Here is a 27292-nt window from a genome sequence, read left to right on the forward strand (position 1 = left end):
GCCACTCGCATTTTTTGACCCTTCTTATACAACTGTTGCATAAAATACTATAAATACTCACTTCATCATTTTCTTTGTCGAAACGCTTTAACCATTTATAGGTATTGACGCGATAATAACGGTAGACTTCTCTTAGTTTCCACCCTTCCGCGCTCTGTCTTCCGGTTAATGGTGACTGAGGAAGGCGGAAGTCCGGAGTGTAATGAACATCAGGAATTTGATTGACACTTTTTGTGCCGTTCACGTATCTTGAACCAGGCGTCGGTACGTGCAGTTGATAATCAGAAACTTGATTAGGAAAGTGATTATATTCATCCCACGGGTAAAAGTTACCATCAGTCGTCAATATTCCTGTGTGGTCGACGTATATGTAAGAACGGAACCAACTACTGAGTGTCGCGACTATGCCAGCCCAAAAGGGTATTTGATCTGATCTATTGTATACAGGATATATTTTATGATCAGGCTCCTGCGCGTGATTCTCAGTGACTTGTACGAGGAGAATTAATATGGCTCTGAAAAAATGAGAAACCTGGATGGGAAAACAAAGAGCATCAAAAAGGAAAAAAAATGTTTTCTTTCCTTTTTCATTTCGGTTCATAAAATACGAATTCTGAGAGAGATGATTCAGCTCATGATTCTGAGTTAATATCAAGTGGACTACTCCGTCTTAAAGTATGGAATCAAAAATAATTTAAAAAACACTATTTTTTTATGAAATTTCCGTCAGGAAATTCCACTTGATATTAACTCAGAATCATGGTCTGGATCGTCCATTCCTCTGAGTTTTCGGAACGGTGTCACTAACACCCGAACGTACCCGTACGGCTACCTGCACGTATATGCACGGGGTGTAAGAGACATCGTAACGAATACTGAGGGAGCGACTGAAGTGGCCACGGAGGGGAATTCTGGCAACTGATATTACAAAGCCACACTGTTACTCTCACACATACGTACACACACATACACATCCATACACAATAGGAAGTGAGAGTGACACACAAAAATGACGTGTGTTAATTTTTCTTACTTGTCTTACTTTTCTTTTTAATTTTTTCCTATTTTTCATTCTGTCAAACCTGATATTAAATAATGACTGTTGCAAGAGCGGATACTCCTACTACAGGTATACTTTTTACTTAAAAGGAGTTACCAAAAATATTTGTTAAAGTGAAAATTAAAAACGAATATATGTTACTGTGCCCTCCTACCTGGGACCTGTTTAATGAAACTTACAATTGTAAATTACAACGACGATTTGGTGTTCATTACGTAGCTAATATGAAACTGCAAAATATTCGTGATCACACACTCCGCAATGTACTTCAAATTGTCATTGTAATTTACAATTGTAAGTTTTATTAAACAGGCCCCCGGCTGTGTGGCTTGATACATGCACGCATCACGAAATCTCAGAAATTACAAATGCTTGGAGTTCATTTTTGCATTGGGGTTCCTTCTAGAACGTAGGTGCTAACTAAGACGGAATTTAGTGAAAAACCTAATGTAGAAACGGAGTTCAAAACTTCTATGAAACTTTGTCAGTTTTAAAATTGGAATCATGTCCCACTCAAATCTCAAAGGTTCCTTAAATGACACAAGGGAGAACTCAATAGGTACTTTTAACAATTCATCCCCTAAAAGGTTAAAAAAGTGCCTGAAAGTTTGTATGAATATGAAATTTTATAGTTTTGAATTTAGAAACACGATTTCACGAAAGAGTTCCTCAAATGACGTGAATGAGTACTAAAGAAACTTTGTTATTTTTTTTTAAATAGAAGCATAAGACTAGAACTACCACATACCATATACACTCCATAACAGCTTCCGTGGTCTAGTGGTTAGAGCGTTAGGCTCACGATCTGGAGGTCCAGGTTCGATTCCCGATGGGGACATTGTCGAAATCACTTTGTGAGACTGTCCTTTGTTTGGTAAGGACTTTTCAGGCTTGAATCACCTGATTGTCCGAAAAAGTAAGATGATTCCGTGCTTCGGAAGGCACGTTAAGCCGTTAGTCCCGGCTATTAGCCGTGAAAACACCTCCACCAACCCGCATTGGAGCAGCGTGGTGGAGTATGCTTCATACCCCCTCCGGTTGATTGAGGGAAGGCCTGTGCCCAGCAATGGGACGTATATAGGCTGTTTATATCGCGCCGACGAAGTCAAGGGCGTACGGTCACGAGCATAAATATATTGTATACACTTTGATACCATGTCACATTAACTTTTTTTGACAAATTGAACTGTAAGTCTCACTAAATGTCAAATATGTTTGTGCGACAGAGTCCTAAAGTGGGTACATTATATTGCTCATGACTGTACTAATCAAGGTCGTATGGGCTACTTACATCTTCAGAGCCATGATGATAATTACTTCTTCTTGTGAACACTCGACTTGAAAGTTAAGAAAACAATAGCCAAGCCGAAAACCGCAATGTTTTATAGGCTCCGGAGACATAAACACTTCAAGTTGGTGTTGCCAACGCTATAACTTATACCTACATACACATTTTTATACTTTTTTTGGCAAGTACATCATCAAAAAAGCCGTGGTAGCCCAGTTGGTATAACGCTCGACTCTCACTGGGAGGTCACAGGTTCGTACCCAGCACGGGCTTAAGCCAACTTTCGAATTTGTTATTGAATTTATGTTTGGATCATAAATTATTATCACGTGCTCAGCGGTGAAGTAAACAAACTAAACAAAACAATATAACTACCCACATTAAAGACTATACTCGTATCGCAAACCGACTAGATATAATTTTATCAAAATCTTATCACCGTAAAATTACTGTAATTATTTGATCGCAAAATCAAAGCTTCGAATCTCTTAATCGAAAGGTAGTCTAAAGTTTAAAGCGCAGTCTCGCGATGGAGGTCCCAGGTTCGATTCCCAGCGGGAACATTTCACATTAGAATAGTTTCTAGGTCTGTTTGTGTGCCGCCTTACTCCGTAAGTACTTCCGAGCAAAGATAAACTGCTAATAGCTACTCTCGTTTTACGCATGAAACTGTGTAAGAAAATCCTTTTTTTCATCATCATCATCAGCCGTACGACACCCACTGCTGGGCATAGGCCTCCCCCAAGGATCTCCACGACGATCGGTCCTGCGCTGCCCGCATCCAGCGGCTTCCCGCGACCTTCACCTTTTTTTATATTTGATATGATTTCATAAGTCTGGTAACACTGTAGAAAACTATTCATAGAGTAGGTATGCCACTAGACGTTTATTGTCAACATCTCGTAAAGATTATTGTCTGTTTCAACGGAAATAGTCAAAATTACTACGTTGAAAGCAGCCTGTTTTGATAGCTAACATAATATTTTATGGAAGTCACTAAGACAGTTTTTACAGATTACTTTTAACGGCTTCCGTGGTCCAGTGGTTGAGCGTTGGGCTCACGATCCGGAGGCCCCGGGTTCAAATCCCGGTGGAGACATATTACAAAAATCACTTTGTGATCCCTAGTTTGAGTTAGGACATTACTGGCTGATCACTAGTCGTTACATGAGCCATGTTAAGGGCCTTTAGCGGCTCAGTATTAACCCTGATACTAGGGTTGATGAGGTTGGTATTCCATCTCACAACCCACACGATAAGAAGGAGAAGCGTCAACCAGAGCAGTATCTTGTCTGCCAAGACCACTAGTGCATAATAAAAAACAGCATTACGTTAAAAAATTTAATTATATATAACTAAATATATCATTTTCTCCCCGGGAACAAGTCACCAGCTCTTCTTGCACCAACCACAATACCATCCCAAGTCTCTTGGACCACCTGTTCAATGTATATAGGGTTTAGATGGAAGCCTTCAAAGCCAGAACTGAGACCAGGCAGTTCATAGGTGTAACTCAGGGGAACTCCAATAGAGTGAGCGTAATCCTCTGCAGCCCCGGAAGCAGCATAGTTGAGCACCAGAGCGGAATTGCCAACAATATATTTCGGGAAGTTAGGCAGTGATTTTGAGTCGATTACCTCAGCCATAGCGACGCCTACAGTTTGGAGTCCAAACGCATTATGGGACAAGGACCCATCATGTCCCCAAGGATAAAGGATCATGCTTCCATAACTGTGCATGGTTAGGTACAATGCGGTCCTGTGAAGGTACTCTTGGAGGATATCCCGAACCACTCTGGTCTCGACTTCGGAGAAGGGACTACCACCAGCGAATATGTCTGTGCAGGGGTTGTTGCTGGTGCCAACGGTGTTCCACGCGAAGTCATAGTTGCGGTTACCATCGACTCCTGGACAGAGGTAGCTCAGGCTGTGCTGGTCGGTTGAACGAGTCTTGCGCCAGAAACGACTCTGAAAGAGAATATTTTTTTCAATAGACAAAACTAACGGCCTCCGTGGACCAGTGGTTTGAGCGTTAAGCTTACGATCCGGAGGTCCCGGGTTCAACAAATCACAAAAATCATTTTGTGATCACTACATTAGGACATTACAGGCTTATAACCTGATTGTCCGAAAGTAAGATGATCCGTGCTACGGAAGGCATGTCAAGCCGTTGTTCCCGGTTACTGTAAGCTGATGTAAGTTAGTAGTCGTTACAAGGGCCATGTCAGGGGACCAGATCCAGGATGTTTTAAAGAAGAGCCTGGTCAAGGGTACTCTTAGCTGATGAGAGTGGAAGAAGCCAAAGTGGTGCGTCAGGACGTACTTGGTGGAATTCCGTGGTCTTTGTCTACTCCAACGGCTATGTACAAACGGACTTCATTTATGCTTTGGGCGCGTAACTTACATGGCTGAAGGTAAAGCTGTAACCGTCTGGGTTGACAACCGGTAGCAGGATCCAGTCGAATCTCTCCAGAAGATCAGGTTCTGTGACATCTTCCACTAGCTTGTGAATAGCCCAGGTGACCGATGGAGGGCTAATCCATTCTCTGGCGTGGATACCTGAACCCAAGAGATAACATAGCATAAGCTCGCGGGATAGTCAAAGGTGCACCCATGTTAGTGAAAACTACCCAAGAGATCCAATAACAATATTGCTATTCGACATTTGTTGACGCAATGTGCACTTAGTTTTATTATGCGTATATGTCAAATGCAATATTCCTTTTTTACTGCTTATCACAATTGAAAAATAGGGAGTGCTGATGGCTCGCACCTGGTACAAAATTTGGGCCAAGCTAATAATTTTTTTTCAAGCTTGCATGGCATAAGGCTGCTGGATAATACAGGGTGTTAGTGACATCGTAACGAATACTGAGGGGGATGATTCAAACCATGATTCTATGTTAATATTAAGTAGGATTTTTCGTCGCAAAATTCATGATTTTTTCAATCAATCAATAATTCTTTATTGCACAAAGACATAAGTAAAGGACATGTACTTAATAATAAAATAAGCACAATTTCTTCCAGGCAACCTTAGGGTGCAAGAACTTTATGTATGAACTTTATGTATTGCAATCTTTTTTTTTAGATGTATTGCTTAGATGTGGCTTTTTTAACCCCCCCTGTTACGAGGACGTATAATTTACCTCCGTCAATAAAAATAACAGGCTTTGACTCGTCTTCGAAGTTAGTGGTGGAAATCTTCAGGTAGTACATAGGGCGCCCTTCGAAGGTGCTCGCTGGCTGTACCAAGGTTACGGTATCCGGATACTTCGCTGCTACATTTCTGAGGTACTCATAAATCTGCAATTGTAAAAAAAAAACATAATATAAGCTTATGACTATATTAAGTATTATATGTAAGTAGTCAATACATGAGCCATGTCAGGGGCCTTTGGCGGCTCAATAGTAACCCTGACAACAGGGTTGATGAGGTTGGTACTCCGCCACACCACCGACTTGATAGAAGAGACGACTATATTCCTGATTGGGGTAGTCAGAGGTAAGTTCAACATAAAAAAAAGAAATTCAAATAAAATTAAGACCACAGCCATCTTCCAAACATCACACTGTTCGGAAGAATTTCAGAGAAATATACCTATTTCCTTGTTTCATACTTTTTATTTAAAGCGTGATTTTTCCGGTTTTGAATTTTTAAACTATTATATTTATAAATAACAACAAATGTGTCTGTTTTTAAGTGTAAATGGCCTAAGCTGTGCAAGCGTGATGCGCTTTTAGCCTTCTTTTTTTTTCTCATTTAAGCTATCTTTGCTGTAGTTAATTTTGCATGCCGTTGTCACCTATAATTAGGGTAACAATTACTCTTGTTTATATATATGTAACTTGTAATGTATTATTTATTGTTGTTAACTCTGTTGGTGACCATAAATAAATAAAATAAATAAACTTATATTTTTATTTTATAAGATTGTTTCTATATATTATGACCTTAACATAAGCCTCCGATATATCCCAATGGGGTAACCGGAGGTAAATCCACCGTAAGACTAACTAAGTACCCACACCTCATCAAGCTTTCTTTATGTGACCTAAGTTGTATTAGGCTGATTATCCCTTCGCGGGTTGGAAAGTCAGGCAGGCAGCCGCTTCTGTAAAAACCGGACCTGTCAAATCTTCAGGTTTGATAAGCGGACTCTGTGGAAAACGAGATAATGCTAGGGAGACATGATCTTTAAAAAAAAAGGTGACTTACCACATCCAATTCTTGGTAATTATCGTAAGGCAGTTGAGCACCATTGTTCCTTGTTCTGGACTGCTGTTTCTTTTTGGCGATATTTTCATCGTCGATATCGAGGGCTCTAAAATGTAAATAAACACACTTTAAGTCACGTCCATATCAGGATAGAAAGAGCCTCCATCTGTAATATTAAAATATATGAGTGACTTCCAGCCTCCAACCAACAGCCACTCCAACTGCCTCCGTGGTCTAGTGGTTAGAGCGTTAGGCTCACGATTTGCAAGTCCGGGTTCGATTCCCGATGGGGACATTTATTTTGTCGAAATCACTTTGTGAGACTGTCCTTTATTTGGTAAGGACTTTTCAGGCTTAAATCACCTGATTGTCCGAAAAAGTGAGATGATTCTGTGCTTCGGAGGGCACGTTAAGCCGTTCGTCCCGGCTATTAGCCGTAAAAACACCTCCACCGATCCGCATTGAAGCAGCGTGGTGGAGTATGCTCCATACTCCCTCCCGTTGATTTAGGGGAGGCCTGTGCCTAGCACTGGGACGTATATAGGCTTTGATTGCTACCTTAAGGGTATTGGGACCCTCAACAATAGATGTCGTAAGTGTAGCGGTGATCGAAATTATTATTTTTGTCATAGATATACTAAACTAAATGAGCTCTACACCTTTTTGCCACTACTTGAAGGTCTAGAGAACCTACAAACAATAAAAAATGTAATAAATCCTTCCTATTTTTCGTCAGGTTTACTCTGGGTCTGAAGTTACGTCCTCTTCTTGTTAAAAAAGCCGTGGTAGCCCAGTGGAAGAACGCTTCACTCTCACTATGACGTCGCAAGTTTGCATCCCAACAAAGGCCTAAAACATTTCCGTAATTGTTACCGAATTCACGTTTGAATCTTAAATATTTATCACTGTATCTTTATGTATATCAATTTATCTTTTATTCAGAAATAATTATAATAAAAAAAGCGGCCAAGTGCGAGTCGGACTCGCCCATGAAGGGTTCCGTAACAGCAAGTAACATAATATAAAAGTAATTTAGAATAAAATGATATTAGAAACCTCAATACCATTTTGGAAGACCTATCCATAGATACCCCACACCATATGGGTTTGATGAAAAAATTTTTTTTGAGTTTCAGTTCTATGTATGAACCCCCAAAATTTATTGTTTTTTTTTTTCTATCATTGCATAAAAATCTTAATGCGGTTCACAGAATACACATATTTATCAAGTTTCAACAGTATAGCTATTATAGTTTCGGAGAAAAGTGGCTGTGACATACGGACGGACGGACGGACGGACATGACGAATCTATAAGGGTTCCGTTTTTTGCCATTAGGCTACGGAACCCTAAAAACAGAATGTAAATCCACCACAGGCTTCGTCAGTACCAACATTCATATTCAAAAAAAAATAAAAAAATAAGGGAAAGCATATTCAAATCATACATAATAAAATCCGCACAAGCTTCTCTTATCTTAACTTTAAATTTATCATTAATTAGTTACATACCAGAGTCAACGCCAAATATGTACCTAATTAACGGTAATCAGCAATTCTTTTAGATTAATTAATATGACATACTTAATCTTTGTTTCAAAACATATCACAATTATCTTGAATATTTAATGATTGATGTTTTTTTCCATGTATTGAGGGATATTTCAGGCTACGTTAACCAAAAACAATATATGTAGATGGCGTTGTACAACTTTAACGTGATAATTATCTATTCTCTCATTATTTGAGTAAGTACGTAATTATTGAAAAAAAAAAAAAAAAAATCCAAAATACATTGTAATGGCAGAATCTTATGTAAAAATAATTTTTGCTTGATAATTGGATGACTGGATTGGTCGCTCAGCGGGCAATGGAGAGAGCTATGCTCGGTATTTCCCTGCTCGATCGAATCAGAAATGAGGAGATCCGCAGGAGAACTAAAGTCACCGACATAGCTCGGAGAATTGCAAAGCTAAAGTGGCAGTGGGCAGGACACATAGCGAGGAGAACCGATGGCCGATGGGGCGGAAAGGTTCTAGAATGGCGACCACGTGTCGGACGACGCTCAGTGGGTAGGCCCGCTACAAGGTGGACCGACGATCTGGTGAAGGTCGCGGGAAGCCGCTGGATGCGGGCAGCGCAGGACCGATCGTCGTGGAGATCCTTGGGGGAGGCCTATGCCCAGCAGTGGGCGTCATACGGCTGATGATGAATTGGATGACATTATGTGCAGAATTATGTTGCTACTTATATTTAATTCTCTTTATTTTGATCAGTAAGTATAATAATTGGTAGAAGATGTAATTGTGCTTGGGTGCAATAAAAGGGTGATCGTTTATACCCAAACACAAAGATAAAAGATACATATCTGTTATCCATGAATTGAGGAACTCGGTGGCGCAGCGGCAAACGCGCTCGGTCTGCGATTGTTGAAGTTAAGCAACTTTCGCAAAGGCCGGTCATAGGATGGGTGACCACAAAAAAAAGATTTCATCTCGAGCTCCTCCGTGCTTCGGAAGACACGTTAAGCTGTTGGTCCCAGCTGCATTAGCAGACGTTAATAACCATCAATCCGCACTGGGCCCGCGTGATGGTTTAAGGCCCGATCTCCCTATCCATCCATAGGGAAGGCCCGTGCCCCAGCAGTGGGGTCGTTAATAGGCTGATGATAATGATAATAATCCATGAAATTAGAAGGTTAAACGAAGGAAAATCTGTACAGCGCCATCTATATTGTTACTGAGGAACGTTGCCTAGAAAGCGTAGCCCTCATTAAAACATGACTTCTTAATAAAAAATAGATTTTAAACCTAACGACTGTATTCTTATTTGGGCTAGTCAAGAGGACATCCACTGCCGAATGAACTAAGTAGTGTTGATAGAAAAGAATCGATAGGTCTAATCTCGACTGATTACATCACTTTGCTAATGAACGTCACAACCCTGGCTTCTGTGTTTTCACGTATCTAATTTGTACCGTGCATTGAAGCTATTGAAATTTTTCTTTTTTTTTTTTAAGGATGCCATTAATGCACAGAGGTATTTATATCCACATAGGTGATATTGTTTTTTTTTTTTTTTTGTACTGTTTTACATTCAGCCATTACAATAAAAACCAATTCGATTGAAACGAACACATATAAGACAAAACTATTATTATTTGTATGTCGTTTCCATATCTCGGGCCTATGGAGTCCCGGACTTTTGGAAGGCGTGCATGGGGCCGAAGCCAACACGTAGAGGCCCCTTAAGATAATTTAATCTAAATGTTGCGTGACACCAACCGGCGATTATCCCTGTATGCACTATGGGAGCGCACCCAAAGACAATCCCCGGTTCGTGTAGGACTATTGCAGATTATAGCAACAAAGGAAACTGAGCTATTGGGTTGGGGGTTAGTGAACCGGGATACTGGAGCTATGGGGGACTATGGCGCCTACTATTTTTTTTTAACGACAACAATAGCGAAATGCCGCATCAGTGAATTTGGCCACCGAACACCTGTACAGGTCATTGTCCGGATTATCCTGCGCCAGAGTGTATTAATGTTAGGTAGTAAAGTATTAACTTTAATGAAATATACTTAATCAATATTTTTGCATATTTCTGTGTTCTCGCAAATAAATTGTCACAGATAAGCGCCATCTAGTGAAAACGGGGTGTAACAATTGATAAAAATGTCTGGTATTGAATGTGTTCCTCTAGTTATTAAATAACTTGTAATGTACCCTCATTGATTTAAAAGATGTGTTGCTGTTGCAGTTTCTTGTCATTTCTTCTCCTCAGCCATAACACCTTGCGAAATGACGTAAATTCAAAAATGTTACATTGACCTTCAACAAGTTTATCCATGATAATTACGTTGAATAAATGATTCTGATTCTGATTCAATTTAGCTAGCTGGCCACATATTTTATCATAAAAAAATATAGAAACAAAACGGAGTAGCAAGAACGATGCCGTTTTATTTTTCCGCTCCTTATATTCATCATATTCAACCAAATATATCCAAATCGAATATCTATTTCTTAATAAATTGATATAATGTAATTGTACTTAACAAGTCGTTATATTTAATAGTAGCAAGTACCTACGCTAGATGGATTGCTTCTCTAACGGGGAGCACCAGTTCGACATCCGGTACAGAATTCGCACCAGTGCGTTTTTAATTCTTTTCGCTCGACTATTGTAGACGGTGAAGCCCTTATTGCTTTAATAGCAATTTCATCCAGTAGGCTCTGCACGATAACCGCGACGCGCGCGGCGCGAATTATATCGACGCCTTCGACCAATAGCCGTTTGACGTCCATCTACGCAGATTGCATTCGTATCGTTTATAAGCGCTCGATATAATTCGCGTCGCGCGCGCCGCGGTTGTCATGCAGACCCGGCAGGCAACCTTAGGGTGTATGTATGTACTTACTTTTTGACATCATCGGCGTGTACTCTGTAGTTAATGCCCACTGTATCCAAAGCCTTAGTAAAGGGTCCTTGGAATTCTGGTTTGACCAGGACCACTCCTTCCCTCTGGAGTACAGGGTGTGAGAGAACATCTACTTCATATTGGTCGAATAAGGTCGCTAAGGTGCTAAGCTGCACGGTGGTTGAGGGTCCTAGATAATAGGATTTCCACCTGAAAAGAAGTTGGTAACATTAGACAACCAATCTCTATATAAAAGTGTCCACGACGCATCTTATCACAAGCGACGGCGTGTAACGACACTGTACAGCCGATATTGCACTTTATTTGAAAAGCCATAATATCCTAATTTGAGGGAACGAACTGATACTATCTACATAACTTAATTTATACCTAATAAAAACACAGTCCGGACGCTTCTTAAAAAAAAACTCGAGCGAATATGAGTCTTTTTGTTTATAGTATGTCAGTGGTAATTTAACTATAGAGCATAGCATCAAGTTTGTACCAAAAATCAATATCTTTACTCAGTTAATAACATAGTTAAGTACACTTAAAATTGACATTTTTACATAACGTCTCATCCGCCTAAAACTACTGCAGCTTCTCACAACCTGTATAGCCTGGGAAAAGAAGCTGCAATAAGACGGCAGGGGTGTGTTTACGCTGTGTTTAAGTCCTATGCCATAGGAGGCGAGCCTATTGCAATTAACCGTGCACAAATCCAAAATCAAATGGTACTTAAATACATTTTTCTTAAGTGTATTACTGTTGATTAGCCGCATGTTCTGTTAACTACTAGATCAGGCAAATGGCACGTTAAGCCGTTGGTCCCGGTTACTACATACCTACTGATGTAAGTAAGTAGTCGTTACATGAGTCATGTCCGGTTGCATGCCTTAAAAATAATTGTTATGTTATGTTATGTTTATGTAATTGTATAATGTTAGACCAGAAGCCGTCAAGGCCCTCGCTATGTGATACGGGCGACCCCTTCGACTAATTAGTCATATTCTAGAAAAACTTACATGAAAAAATCCTTAACTATGCTTATTACTATGGACAAGGTACTTATACCTATGCTTATTGATTAAAGTTTTACAATTAAAAAGTCCTCATGAGTCATGTCAGGGGCCTTTGGCGGCTCAATAGTAACCCGGTTGATGAGGTTGGTAATCCTGGCCTGAGAGTGCCCAGTTGCGGACGCTCGGCTCAAGCCTCAACAGAGGATTATATATGAAAGAATTTGGAAGAACGGCCGACTGTAGTTGGTCGATAGCAAGAAGAAGACCACAGTAATAACATAAGCTCACGACTTTATCCCAATTGGGGTAGTCAGAGGTACATCCATCGCAAATTTAACTAACCACCTATCCGCGTTTTCCCCCGAGCTTTGTTTGCTTTTCACTGAGTGTTTATATATACAGGGTGTTAGTGACATCGTAACGAATACTGAGGGGGATGATTCAGACCATGATTCTGAGTTAAAATTAAGTGGAATTTTCCGTCGCAAAATTCATGATTTTTTTTTAGTATTTTTTTAATTATTTTCAATTCTATACTTTTGCGATCGAAGATTCCACTTGATATTAACTCAGAATAATGAGCTAAATCAGCCCTCTCAGTATTCGTTACGATGTCACTTACACCCTGTATATATATAGTTTTTGTATGTATATATAGAGAAGATGAATATGAAGTATAATTACCCTTGGTATATCTCGTGCTTGGCGAGCACCGCCGTAGCTAGAAGAACCAGCACCAACAACTTCATGATGTCAAATGCGCTCTCAATCACTACAATGTTGATGTTATAAACTGTTACAGCTGATAAAAAATCTTACTAATGTTACAAAAAAAAAACGAAAGTGGGTTTGTTTGTTTGTTACACTTTCTTCGCGACACCAAACACGTCAGGACCCCGATACCGACCCCGCCGACGTGGTCGACGATTTCCCTCAATCAGCGCTTATCGCTATCGACCCACTAGGGTCGATTAATTCTTTCAAATATACTTCCTCTCAGACGACGCCCCCTCAGTGCAACTCAGGCCTGTTGTCTTAAATTTTGTACCGGTTGAGAGTCCTTAGCGCTCCCCATTTGTCCGGCCAAGTAGGTAATGCCATCTGCGGCAAATCTACAATAAGTCACGTCCAAAAAAAGTTACACTTTCACGGCGGACTGTACTAAAGTTGTTTTGTTTGCATTTTTTTTTTGATGTGGTTGGAAGGTCAGACAGGCAGTCGCTTCCGTAAAAACAGGACCTGATAAATCTTCAAGTTAGATAAGCGGACGCCGTGGAAAACGGGATAACGGTAGAGAGATGACGATGACTCGGACGGGACGTCTTTCCCTCAGCTTTACAGATTCCGATGTGGTAGTAGCTTTACAGCTAGTTACATAATGGCCCCCATTCCTGCAGACACCGCCTAATTTTATTTTAAGTTATATCCGTCATTTTCATATCCGTCGATAAGGAAAGGGACGGATGTTTCACAGCTCTTAATTTTAGGAAGAATGAGTAAATGAATGAATAACCCGGGCGAATCAAAAGGTACGTCGCTGGTATGCAATCCGTTTGACGTGCTGTCTACTTAACTGTGTCGGGTTATTGACGGACGTAAAATTTTTAGACGGTTGGTTTAGATTTGTGCTTAAAATTGACGTGTATTCCATAAATTTTATGCTTGTCGATTACCCGTCCCTTTCCTTTTCGGCGGATAAAAAAATGACAGATATAACTTAAAATAAAATTAGATGGTATTTACAGGAATTAGCACCATTATGTAATTTAATTTTTTGACGTTCAAAAAGCGCTAACTTTGTAAGCCAATTTTGAATTTTTTTTTTTTTGTGACTTGAACCCGCAGCTCTAGTCAAGTCGGGACGAGCGTGTTACCCATTACACCACCAGGTCCTCCTCCTGTCCATGCGAAATTCTATCGATCTATGTCATTAAGCCGACGCCGCTGAGTGGTTAAAACGTCCGACCCGGCTTGACAAGAGCTGCGAGTTCATGCCTCGTCCTAATCAGAATTTTCTTCGAATTATTTTTTTTTTTCGAAAATAATGTTATTTACAAATAAAAAGTAATTTTTATCGACGAAAAAAGTGTACCTAATGAGAACTGTGGAACGCAAACCACTTAAGCGCAGTCGCGGGCAATATTTAGTTAAGTTACTGATAAACACCAAAACGATATCGCTGATAAGATTTGTGTTAATTTATCTTGACGTATGTACGCTTACGCACTACAGGCGCGGGGTTCAAGTCGTTCCCGGTTGCGTATTATTATTATTATCAAAGCCAGTTATAAATCAGAAATCAGAATCACCTGGGGCACGGACCTTCTCTATGGATGGGAGATCGGACCTTAAACCACCACACGGGCCCAGTGCGGATTGGTGGGACCAACGGCTTAACGTGCCTTCCGAAGCACGGAGGAGCTCGAGCTGAAAACTTTTTTTTTGTGATCACCCATCCTATGACCGGCCTTTGCGAAAGTTGCTTAACTTCAACAATCGCAGACCGAGCGCGTTTACCGCTGCGCCACTGAGCTCCTCATTATTCATTATTCAACGTAATTATCATGGATTAACTTGTTGAAGGTCAATGTAACATTTTTGAATTTACGTCATTTCTGGCTGAGGAGAAGAAATGACAAGAAACTGCAACAGCAACACATCTTTTAAAAACAAATAAGGGTATACATTACAAGTTATTTAATAACTAGAGGAACATATTCAATACCAGACATTTTTATCATTTAGGTAGACATTAATCTTATAATAAGCTTTTTTACATAAAGTACCTAAGTTTCACATGAGATTTAAATTTATTTTCTGACAAATTTAAAATATTATCTGGTATTTTATTGTAAAAACGTATACATAACCCCAAAAAAAGACGAATTTATATACACGAGATATATTTTAGTGCACAAGTGGTTGCGCAGGCACAGGTTCGCTCCCTCGTTCCCTCCTATACCCGATGGAACGGAGGTTCACTACGACCGGAAAAGACCTCGGATGCAGTCTGGCCAACAGCTTCTTTCGTTCTCTGCTATCGCAAGGGGCTTTCCATGGATGATTTGAACAGCTGCCAATCATCCGTCCCTTTTCTTTTCGGCGGATAAGAAAATGACAGGTGTAACTTATAATTAAATTACGAGATGTCAGCTGCAATCACCACGACTTTATAACGAAATGTTGATATAGAACATAACACAAACTCACGACTATATCCTAATAGGGTAGTCAGAGGTACATCCATCGTAAGGCGATCTAAGTGGGTACACCTCACCGAGATTTGAAATGAAATGAAATTTATTGTGTTAGACCAACGTGTTAGGTAATGGTCGAGCCAACCATGTTAGTGAAAACTGCACTTAAGATAAATTAATAACTCATTGGTACAATTCCTGTAAGGGGTTCGAACCGGCGTTTGAGATGCAAGCTAGTGTGCCATATAACCACAGAGACTTAGTAAATGTCGATACGACATTTTGTAACTTTCATAATGCTATCGCATACTATCCTATCTGTTAATCTTTTTATAATAAACTAAGAAGAGTGTCTTAATATTTAATGCGTTCGCTTATCGTCTGGAATTATCCATGATAATACATTTTCTATAAAGTCATGAAAAGTAATGATTACGTTTTAATTTCAAACATTTGGCCAGTTAGTATAATTGGTCAAAATGTTTAAATCCATTTTTATTTTCTGTCTATCTTTTTACATTGTGTTTGCAAAACATGAAGAATATGATGGGTAAGTTTAAATACCTATACTTAGAAAAAAAAACACTTTTTTTATAAAAAAAGAAACAGCTATTTATATTTGTGTAGTATTGAGGAGCTGCGATTGTTGAGGTTAAGCAACTTTCGCAAAGGCCGGTCATAGGTTTTCATCTCGAGCTCCTCCGTACTTCGGAAGGCACGTTAAGCCGTTGGTCCCGGCTGCATTAGCAGTCGTTAATAACCACCAATCCGCACTGGGCCCGCGTGGTGGTTTAAGGCCCGATCTCCCTATCCATCCATAGGGAAGACCCGTACCCCAGCAGTGGGGACGTTATTGGGTTGGTGATGATGATGATGATATTTGTGTAAAATTTAGTGACATCTCATCACTAAGTAACATAATATATTGACTAGGATGGCCATGGCTATTGGCTTAGCTTGGTGACTAAGTACATTGGCTTGGATGGCCATTGCTATTGGCTTGGCTTGGAGTCTAAGTATCCTATCTCATCACTAAGTATCCTATATTGGGAATCTTTGGATTGAACAAAGTTCTAAATACTTCAAATAGATGAAATAGGTTACTTATAAAATTATTCTTATTCAATTTACTTTATACATACACACATATTATACATATATTGTCTTTATGTATATATGTGTACATATAATAAGTACAAAACCTTTGATTAATATGATTAAATATTATTATCATAACTGGTCACAACTGGAAACTATTAAAATAACCCAAACCTTTATCTTTAATTTTTGCTTTTATCTAAAGATAATATTAATCAAATAATTCGTCAATAATTAATTTCTTAAGTAATTAGCACGTAATTTGCCTACATGAGTGTCGGCTTGATACGTCATATTGTGATTGTAAAAACCCTACTTCTTGAAAACAAAAATATTTAATAAGTATACTATCTTATCTTAACCAAAATCAGCCTACCAATGATTAAATATTAATTTGTTAACAAAAATAAACATCTTAGAAATATTTTTTTTGATTTATCATTTTCATGTAAATATTGTAACGGCCTCCGTGGTCCAGTGGTTGAGCGTTGGGTTCACGATACGGAGGCCCCGAGTTCTTATCCCGGTGGGGACATATCACAAAAATCATTTTGTGATCCCTAGTTTGGTTAGGGCGTTACAGGCTGATTACCTGATTGTTCGAAAATAAGATCATCCGTGCTTCGGAAGGCACGTTAAGCCGATGGTCCCAGTTACTACTTACTGATGTAATTATGTAGTCGTTACATGAGCCATGTCAGGAGCCTTTGGCGGCTCAGTAATAACCCTGACACCAGGGTTGATGAGGTTGGTATTCCATCTCACAACCCACACGATAAGATGTAAATATTTATTTCTGAATTAAATTAACTAGTGCGATAATGTAATAAAAAAATCACGTGTGCGGTAAGCGGTGCAGTAAGAGCTATTTTACGAGAATGTGTGTTGAACTGCTTACTGATGTAAGTAAGTAGTCTTAATAAATAACCCTGACACCAGGGTTGATGAGGTTGGTAATCCACCTCACAACCCACACGATAGAAGAAGATCACACATAAATAAACTCTTTTTTTTTACATCATTACAACATTTATTTCCCACCGGGGTAAGCAGAGATTATGGAACTTGTCAAATGTTATGCTTAGGTTGCTGTACCCTAGCAGGGCGTCACAATGTACCTGGTATATCCTGTATACTACCTATGTAAAACTGTGACTTGCAATAAATTATTATGATTATGATTCATTTAACATCCCCACTGCTGGGGCACGGGCCTTCCCTATGGATGGATAGGGAGATCGGGCCTTAAACCATCACGCGGGCCCAGTGCTGATTGATGGTTATTAACGACTGCTAATGCCAGGACCAACGGCTCAACGAGCCTTCCGAAGCACGGAGGAGCTCGAGATAAATTTTAATGGCCTGATGATGATGATGATTCATTTGCTTCGATCCTGACACATTTACACTGACGCACTTTTTTGACAGATACTCGTTATTCGGCGTCGACGTAGACAATGTGGATCAGGCACAGTTGGTCAATGGATTGGAAAACCGGCTGGGTGTTGATGTGTGGTCACATGCGTTGCCTGGGCGCCCAGGTCAGATTCTAGTACCGAAGGACCAGAAGCAACAATTCCAAGAGACCCTAGACGACGCTGGCATCACATACCATGTTGTTGTGAAGAATATTAAAGAGTAAGTTTTTAATTTTTTTCCTACTTAAGCTTTTCTATATTAACACTTTCAAGGACAGAACGTCTACGGACGTTTCGAATCCAAGGTGTCATACTACCTATTATGAGCCATCAATGACCCATGGTCTCTGTCCGTGAAAGGGTTAAGCGAAATGTCAAATCATTCACCACGAAATCTCAGAAAGTACAAGTGCTAGGATTCTCAAATTTGGATGGAGGTTCCTTTTAGTACAAAGGTCACTAAGAATGTATTTTCCGGAATTCAACCCCTAAGCAGGTAAAATGGGGTTGAAAATCTGTATGAAACTCAGGTAAGTCAGGAGCCGTAGTAGCCCAGTTGGTAGAATGCTTGCCTCTCACTTTGAGGTCGCAGGTTCGAACCCAGCACAGGCGTAAACCAATGTTTGACGAATTTGTTTTCGAATTCATGTGTGGATCATAAATTAGTATCACGTCCTCACCGATGAAGGAAGAATCGTGAGGAAACACACTTTCCCGAAAAATGTTTTTTTTTTGGAGATATGTATTGGGCTAGTTTTCCCTTCGTGGATTGGAAGGCTAGACCTTCAGGTTAGCTAAGCGGACCCTGTGAAAAACGTTATGATGCTGGGGAGATAATGATGATTCATCATTTTCAAAGTTAGAATCATATTTCGCACAAAAATTTCTTAAATAATAAAAGTGATAGCTAAAACAGTACTATTTAGATATAAAAGAATGTTTGTTTTTTTTTTTCATCTTTCAGGTCGCTTGAATTGGAAGATAATTTGTTGTCCTCTGCGGCTAGAAGCAGCAACCGATCATCTATTGGTCTTCCATTTGATAGCATTCACCGATATGATGTGGTTAGTCAACTTTTTCCTTCTTTTATGTTCGATGGATATTATAATATTATAACAGGGGATTTAAAAAGGCCACTTTAGGCCCTTTCAGATCAGATAACGCGGAACCAATCTTAGTCTTTGTAAAATTATAAAAAAAGTAATCTACCATAGAAATCAACGAATTGACTTTTCAAGAATTGCCATGTTCAGAGGGTTTTCTGTTATTCTAACATAACATGCATTCTGTAACCTGGAACCTGACAGAGGGCAGCAGTATCTGTCAGTACCATTCAGAGACGTAGAACAGGAGTTCTAGTGCAGCTTTGAAATAGACTACTCTGGGCGCCATCACACTCGCGTCAGACAGAGTACTGCGGGGCAGAAGGCAAGATGGAAACCACTGCCCTATTGTTCCCTAAAAAGTAGAGAATGTTACGCAGACAAGAGCGTGGACCTTAAATTAGTGATGATGAACATAACATGACAACCTAACATAAGCCCTAAGCACATTTATCGCATGATGAACTAAGATGAACCACACCCCACGAAGCCCTTTACCTCTCTTATTCTTCCTCCCTTCTTTTTAGGTCGACGCCTATCTTGTGGAGTTGGCTCAACGTTTCCCAAATGTAGTGACTGTGGCCTCTGCTGGAAGGAGCTTCGAAGGTCGCGACATCAAATACCTAAAGATTTCCACAAGTAACTTCCAGGTTTGTATAACAGAACTTCCTCACGGCGCGACATGTATTACTGGTGGCTGTCAAATTAATCAAGCTAAGTGTCCGGGGTTTGAAAGAGCTTAGCACAGCTCAGCATTTTTAGAGTCCATTTTATTAAAAGATTTGTGTGCGTTTGACGACGATCCAGCAGCGATATGGTCTAAGGTGGAGCACGTAAATTCAAATAGCGCCTATTCACTCTTACCTTGAAAATCCCCAAATTATACAGGTTACGATTATACAAATTATAATTAGTCACATCGTACCGAAAATTTTGAGAGATGATTCAGACCATTATTGTGAGTACGTAGTTATCAAGTGGATTTTTCTGTCATAAAAGTACGAAACTGAAATTAAATAATTGAAAAAAAGTCACTAAAATTATCATGAATTTGTACAAGTATGTACAGGTAGCCATACATAACAACCTCTATGTAACAGGGAACAATGACGCAGGAAAAAAAGTCCAATCGTTAGGAATTCGCATAATGAAGGAGGAAGCGAAACTAGTAGTTCGAAGACGATGAATGACACAAGGCCTAAGTATCAATTTTGATTATGTTTTGCAATTCTTAACAGGATCGGAGCAAACCCGTCGTGATGATGGAATCCCTCCTCCATTGCCGCGAGTGGATTGGCTTGGCAGCGACACTGTATGCTATTGAGAAACTCGTCATTGATGTGACAGAACAGGATATTGTCAACGATATTGATTGGATCATCATTCCTATCGCCAACCCTGATGGTTATGAATTCACTCATACTTCAGTAAGTATTTATACTGATAATCATCATCATTCCAGAGCCACGTCTTTATCAGTGTAACACTCTCCATTCTTGTATATTCAAGTTCAATTCTGGTGGTGTCAGGGTTACTATTGAGCCGGGAAAGGCCCGTGACATGGCTTATGTAACGACTACTTACTTACATCAGTAAGTAGTAACTGAGACCAACAGCTTAACGTGCCTTCCAAAGCACGGATCATCTTACTTCCGGAGAATCAGGATTGATGGGGTTGGTAATCCATCTCACAACCCACACGATAGAAGAAGTCCAATTCTTTGATTTCTTTATAAGACACGATGTTCACCTTCTCTTTCATTTATTCCATGTATGCTCTTCTTGGTCTTCCTCTTCCTCTCTTTCCGCTTTATATTTCCTTCCATGAAGTTTTTAATAAATTCGTCGTGTCTTGTTAAGTGTTCAATCATCTTACCTCGTCTATCCTCGATAACTTTCAATGTTTTCTTTTTGTCCACGCCCAAATTATGTTACCCCTATACTCATTTTCAGGCCACCTGGTTACCAAAAACCCAAAGTATTTCATATTAGATCATATTATTATACAAATAAAAATATCCAAAATCACTTTCTGAAACTGTTCTTTGTTTGGTTGGGACACTACGAGCACTTAAATAATCAATTTGCACATTGCAGAGTCGCTTCTGGAGGAAAAACCGTGCTACTGGTTACATTACCGGCAATTGGTGTATGGGGGTAGACCTGAACCGTAACTTTGACAAGAACTGGGGTACTGCCTCTAGCTCCAGCGTCTGCTCCGACACTTTCCACGGCAGAGCCCCCTTCTCCGAACCAGAAACTGCCGCCATCAGAGACATTATTCTCGAACACAGAGACAGAATCGAACTCTTCTTGGACATCCACAGCTTCGGCAGTATGATCCTGTATGGCTTCGGAAACGGTGTCCTACCCCCCAACGGTCTGTTGATCCACGTCAATGGAGTATTGATGGCACAAACAATTGACAGCGTAAAACTTAGCTGGAAGCCGAATTATATTGTTGGAAACGTTGCTTCGGTGCTGTACCAAGCTTCAGGTAGCGCACAAGATTATGCCCAAGATGTCGGAGCGACTTACTCGTACACATTTGAGCTGCCTGCGTATAGAAATATTCAGAATTCACTCAACGGTTTCTTGGTAGACCCTGACTTTATCGAGCAAGCTGGATTTGAGACCTGGGAAGGTATCAAAGCTGGTGCCAGGTACGCAGCCAATACTTTCAGACAGAGAGAAATGATGAGACGACAACTTTGAGAAAATATATAGGTGCAAGTTACTGACTATTTAATCAGATAAATACGAAACATAATGTTACTTAAAAATAAATATTTTTAAATGCAACAAATAAATAAATAAATAAAGAGAAAATATATAGGTGCAAATTACTGACTATTTAATCAGATAAATACGAAACATAATGTTACTTAAAAATAAATATTTTTAAATGCAACAAATAAATAAATAAATAAATAAATACTGTTCTTATTTGCAATGTTATTTCGTACTTTTGGTAACACTGTATTGTGGAAGTGCAAACTCAACAATCGTACCTCAAATTCCAAAGGACATCCATTTTTTTTATCATTGTTTTAGGAGCATTTTTTTTCTCTCTCAATATTTGCCTCTTTTCCCTTACTCTTAATAGCACTTCCTCATTAGTAACCCTTCAACCTGTATGCCCGGGGAAAAGAAGCTGCAAAAAAACCTCGGCAAACAGTGATTTTCAACCTCCACTAAGTTCTTATCGACATCGATAGCATCTCTGCTCCTCACTGCGCCACCTTGCACAACTTTCCAACAAACCCGAATGGTAATGCAGAGTAATCCAAAAGCCCCAACTATGCAATGAATTTAGAATACTCTGTGCATCAGTGCAGCTAAAGATTTTAAAAGAAATCCAATCAGCTTTGCAAGGATTTGCAGTAGTTAAATAGCATTCTTCTTTATTTTACTTTCTGTTTTTCTGAAGGTACTTAGTAGTTAGTAAGTGAATTAATGATGATAAAGGAAAATTTACCTAATTTGAAGTTTTAAAAAATTATAATACTAATTATTTTTATTTTATTTATTTATTTTTCTTTATTAAGGTAACAAACAGCTTGCACAATAGATACAAACTTATAATTAAATACATTAGGCCAAAACAGTCTCCACCGATGTATCTAATATACAGGGTGTTAGTGACATCGTAACTAAAAATGTAAGGCATGATTCAGGCCATGATTCTGAGTTGATATCAAGTAGAATTTTCCGTTTCAAAAGTATAGAACGGAAAATAATTTAAAAACACACCAAAATTATCATTAATTTTCCGACAGGTAAATCCGCTTGATGTCAACTCTGAATCATCCCCTTCAGTATTTGTTACGATGTCACTAACACCCTATCTATTTGTATGGCTACTTGTATGTACTTGTACAGTGACACCGTAACAGATACTGAGAGGGATGATTCAGCTCATTATTCAAGTGTAATTTTCCATTGAAAAGTATAGAACTAAAAATAATTTAAAAAATTACATGAATTTTGCGACGGAAAATTTATGTATTTTTCATTAGAAATACTACGTATATCTATACCATAAAATCCATCATAGTTCAGATATGCTCGTACAATGTATCTCTTTCTGACGTAATTGGCGTAATTATGTGATACTAATTCTCTTTTCTTACCCAGCTCCACTTTTCTTAGTATCTGCTTACCCCGGTGAAAAACAGGCGTGAGTTTTGTATGCCAATTCATCCTCTGTGTGCTTTTGGCTTAAAACGGGCAATATACCACAGGTGACTGTTAACTAATCCATACACGACTGTACGTCTGCCTGCAATGGTCAATGTAAATTATACTCACTTTCACAATAGTTAGCCTGAACATAATTTTATGTAATTCGTTATTAGTACAACATTGTGTTATACGGACATAGCGTGTGTCCAGTAAAAGCCTCCGTGGTCTAGTAGTTAGAGCGACCGCTGGTACTCTGTTTCCGTATCCGTTTTGTGAAACTACCCTATTTTAAGCTTACATTTCAGCTATTAAATATCTATAACATACATACATAAACTCACGCCCATGTTCCCCGAAGGGGTGGGCAGAGCCACAAATAATCAGAAGACTATTTGCAGCCACTTTTGATACATAGTCCTAAGATGGATAATGATGAACCGTGTGGTGATAGGGGATCAGCCTATCGCCCGTATAGATTCATCATTTTTGGTAGGACGCTTTCCCTTTATAATTATCTGTAACTCTTTAATAATAATAACACTGGCTGATTTTTGATATGACGTTTATCTAAACGTATTTTTTTAATGGTCCACTTTCCACTATGATGATACTATCCGCCTCATGGCTACATAATAGTGCTATACATACATAAACTCACACCCCTAATCCCTTATCAGACGACCTCGACCTCCAGAGGTCCTGGGTTCGATTCCCGGTCGGGACATATCACAAAAATTTATTTGTGTTCCCTAGTTTGGTTAGGACATTACAGGCTGATCTGGCTGATCACCTGATTGTCCGAAAGTAAGATGATCCGTGCTTCGGAAGGCAGGTAAAGCCGTTGGTCCCGGTTACTACTTACTGATGTAAGTAAGTAGTTGTTACATGAGCCTTTGGCGCCTTTGGCGGCTCAATAGTAACCCTGACACCAGGGTTGATGAGGTTGGTACTCCACTTCACAACCCACACGATAGAATCCATAATGGGGTAGGCAGAGCCACAAGTAATCTAAAGACGACTTGCAGCCACTGTTGATACAATGTCATAATAAAGGCATCTTCTTCATAATATAAGTATTTCAAATTCTGTTCCCCACACGAAATAATCGTGTGTTACACACTAGCTGGGATGGAAATGTATTTCGCACTGTGTAACCACAAGGGCAGGACAAATGTAATTTTATATGTTGACAGTTTGCACCGGCCGTATGTCACAGTCGCTTGTTGGTCGTAATGGCTGTGTGTATGGATGTGTGCTTGTACAACACTACAAATATAACATAATGTTACGAAAGTAGGTTTGGAGATTGAAAGGAAACTCAATGAGTCCAAGGAGAAACGAATTTATTCACTATACACAAGGAACAGCTTCCGCACTGGGCCTGTAATGTCCTATCCATACTAGGGAGCACAAAGTAATTTTTGTGATACCAGGAATCGAACCCGGGACATCCGGATCGTGAGCCCAACGCTCAACCACTGGACCACGGAGATCGTTGGCCGAAGTTGGGTAGCACGGCTTGAGAAGCAAGCAGGTGTACCACAAGAACACAGTAAGTAAACGTTCATTTCTTTTTTGCTACAGTGTCACTTACATCCTGTATAGATTGACACGTAGATTGAACGCTGCAGGATGTTCAGTAGTAGATATGGAAATACAATTTGACGAGCTTGTTACTGGAGGAGCACTGTACCGAGAATAATTAAATGGAATTCTGATATTGGAAACGAAAATACCCCGAAGGCATCCGCCAATTTCGCAGTGCTGAAAGGAAAAATTGATAACCTACATTTACGAAGATAGGTCGTGTTTTCTAAAGGTCAGAGTTAGCTTTTGCTGACATTACTAATTAGCCGTAAAATAAATCGTAGCCTAGTTGGCAGAACGCTTGCCTCTCACTTTGAGGTCGCAGGTTCGAATCCAGCAAAGGAAAACATCGTGAGGTAACCTACATTCCCGAGAAATGCATTTTCGGAGGTATGTGACCTAATCTGTATCGGGCTGGTTTTTCCTACGCGGGTTTGATGGTCAAACAGGCAGTCGCTTCTGTAAAAAACCGGACCTGTCAAATCTTCAGGTAAGCGGACCCTGTGAAAAAATGCGATAATGCTAGGGGGATGATGACTGTTGATTGTCATAATCGATTGCAACTTGCCTAAGGCCCTATCATCCTTATATCAAAAAGATCAAATAATAAAATGTACAGACAGAAAATTACCGCCTACATTACCTTCGCCTTTATGCACAGGGCGCGTAGGAATCAATAAAATTTAAAATTTTGATCATACCTCTCGCGGGTATAAAAAAATATTATATGACCTATATTATTGGAGAGTGGTATAAATGTAGATACTTTGGCGTTTATTTTGATGTTGGATGATACTCTCAGCTCCGTACCAATGAGGGTAAAAACTGGAAGCTCAAATGTAGGAGGCAGCACTGTTATACTGTCCAGCTAAAATTCGTCATAAATTGCTATAAAACGGGGAGAAAAATGATTGAGTTTTATATCCCGTCTGAAGGATGAGTTACGAAAAACAAAACAGACATGATTTGGAAAAAAGCAGTTTTGATTAAAAATAAGTTTTTATAAGTTTTCTGCTATCCGGACTTTAGGGAAAATAACACTAGGATTGTGCCGTTAAACGATGCGCAAAGGTTATATTGTAAATAATATTATAACTAAACCAATAATGTTTGTTGACTCAAATAGTATGAGGAACCCACAAAAGAAGAAGAGAAGAACCCACTGTTTTAATGTGAAATAAATCCGCTAACCCGTCACACCTTGTACCAAAGAAAGAAAATTATTAAAGAATTTGAATGACTGCGTTCAGTCAAATCAAATTCAACGGAAGATCTCGAAAATCCTCAGGGAAATGAAAAGGTGAGATTATTGGATTCACTCGTAATGAAATGATTCTTATCAAAATATTATTCAATTGGAGAGTTCACCTGCGTTTTAGAGACTTTTGAGTACAACTATGTCATACTGTATATTACTGAAGTATTATCATCTGACTAAATTGAAAATAACTTATAATGTATACCTACGAGGAGCTTGGTGGCGCAGCGGTAAACGCGCTCGATCTGCGATTGTTGAAGTTAAGCAACTTCCGCAAAGGCCGGTCATAGGATGGGTGACCACAAAAAAAAAGTTTTCATGTCGAGCTCCTCCGTGCCTCGGAAGGCACGTTAAGCCGTTGGTCCCGATTGCAATAGCAGTCGTTAACAACCATCAATCCGCTCAATCCGCACTGGGCCCGCGTGATCTCCCTATCCATCCATAGGGAAGGCCCGTGCCCCAGCAGTGGGGACGTTAATGGGCTGATGATGGTGATGGTGGTATACCTACATCGATTAAAAGATGTGTTGCTTTTTAATTTCATGTCATTTCTTCTCCTCAGGCATAATAACACCTTGAAAAATGACGATCTTCAACAAGTTTATGCATGTAGTTAATGATTCCGATTTCTTTATTTTGAAGGCTATATCCCAAAATTAAAACACATAATAACGGGTTCTTACCGCATTTAAATAGGGATATAACCCATATAATTATGATAATAACCGCGTAAACTTAAAACAATGGCTATATCCCAATTGAGCTATTCAGAGGTACATCCATCGCAAGATGAGCTAAGTACCCACGCCTCACCGAGTTTTCTGTTAGACCAACGTGATAGGTGGAGAACCGTCTCGCCGTCTATAACAGTTGAGCAAACGGTGTTAGTGAAAACTGCACTCAAGACAAATTAATAAATCATTGGCGCAAGTCCGCACTCACATCCATAAAAAAAATGAGTGCATAAATCAGGATCATTATGCAACTTGGCTATGTCCTCGGTTGCTATGTGAGCGTAATTAATAAATATCTAATTTAAATTTAAAAAAAATGGCCTATGATGTGTGGCGTAGGTGTGACAAAGTCACATGATGGATGCATACATAAATAAACAGCCATAATATGTATACGTCCCACTACTGAGCACAGGCCTCCCCTCAATCACCCGGAGGGGGTATGGAGCATACTCCACCACGCTGTTCCAATACGGGTTGTCGTTGTGTTGATCATACTTTAATGCACTCTTAAAATAAGGAGTGCGCATGTAACCCAATTTATGTAGCCTTAGTTTTTAAGACACTTTTTTATTCAGTATATCTTCTGACGTTAAACAGTTAACATGTGTTTCTCTTAATATTCCTAAAGAACCTATACACTATAACTAAACAGTCATACACTTTTCCGACAAAGCTAAGTCATAGCTTCTTATGGCGACCC

General features: G+C 39.5%; 2 protein-coding genes across 3 annotated transcripts; one reads left to right on the forward strand and one right to left on the reverse strand.

Moving 5' to 3' along the window:
- Positions 1-3675: 3675 nt before the first annotated feature.
- Positions 3676-15415, reverse strand: LOC126375502 (carboxypeptidase B-like). Of its 2 annotated transcripts, none has more exons than XM_050022465.1 (7): positions 15400-15415; positions 12694-12781; positions 10988-11197; positions 6567-6672; positions 5497-5653; positions 4752-4906; positions 3676-4315 (listed from the first exon to the last, which is right to left on the reverse strand). In XM_050022465.1, exons 2-7 carry the CDS (start codon positions 12756-12758, stop codon positions 3713-3715), a joined length of 1296 nt encoding a protein of 431 aa, XP_049878422.1. In that variant the 5' UTR covers positions 12759-12781; positions 15400-15415; the 3' UTR covers positions 3676-3712. The 2 variants fall into 2 exon arrangements, with proteins under 2 accessions (XP_049878422.1, XP_049878421.1); XM_050022464.1 differs by lacking the exon at positions 15400-15415 and adding an exon at positions 15220-15271.
- A 209-nt stretch (positions 15416-15624) lies between these two features.
- Positions 15625-21771, forward strand: LOC126375507 (carboxypeptidase B-like). Its single transcript, XM_050022472.1, has 6 exons — positions 15625-15756; positions 17733-17942; positions 18687-18786; positions 19353-19475; positions 20064-20252; positions 20923-21771. Exons 1-6 carry the CDS (start codon positions 15686-15688, stop codon positions 21538-21540), a joined length of 1311 nt encoding a protein of 436 aa, XP_049878429.1. The 5' UTR covers positions 15625-15685; the 3' UTR covers positions 21541-21771.
- Positions 21772-27292: the final 5521 nt, after the last annotated feature.

Source organism: Pectinophora gossypiella, chromosome 19 (genome assembly GCF_024362695.1).
Source record: "Pectinophora gossypiella chromosome 19, ilPecGoss1.1, whole genome shotgun sequence".
Classification (NCBI taxonomy): Eukaryota; Metazoa; Arthropoda; class Insecta; order Lepidoptera; family Gelechiidae; genus Pectinophora; species Pectinophora gossypiella.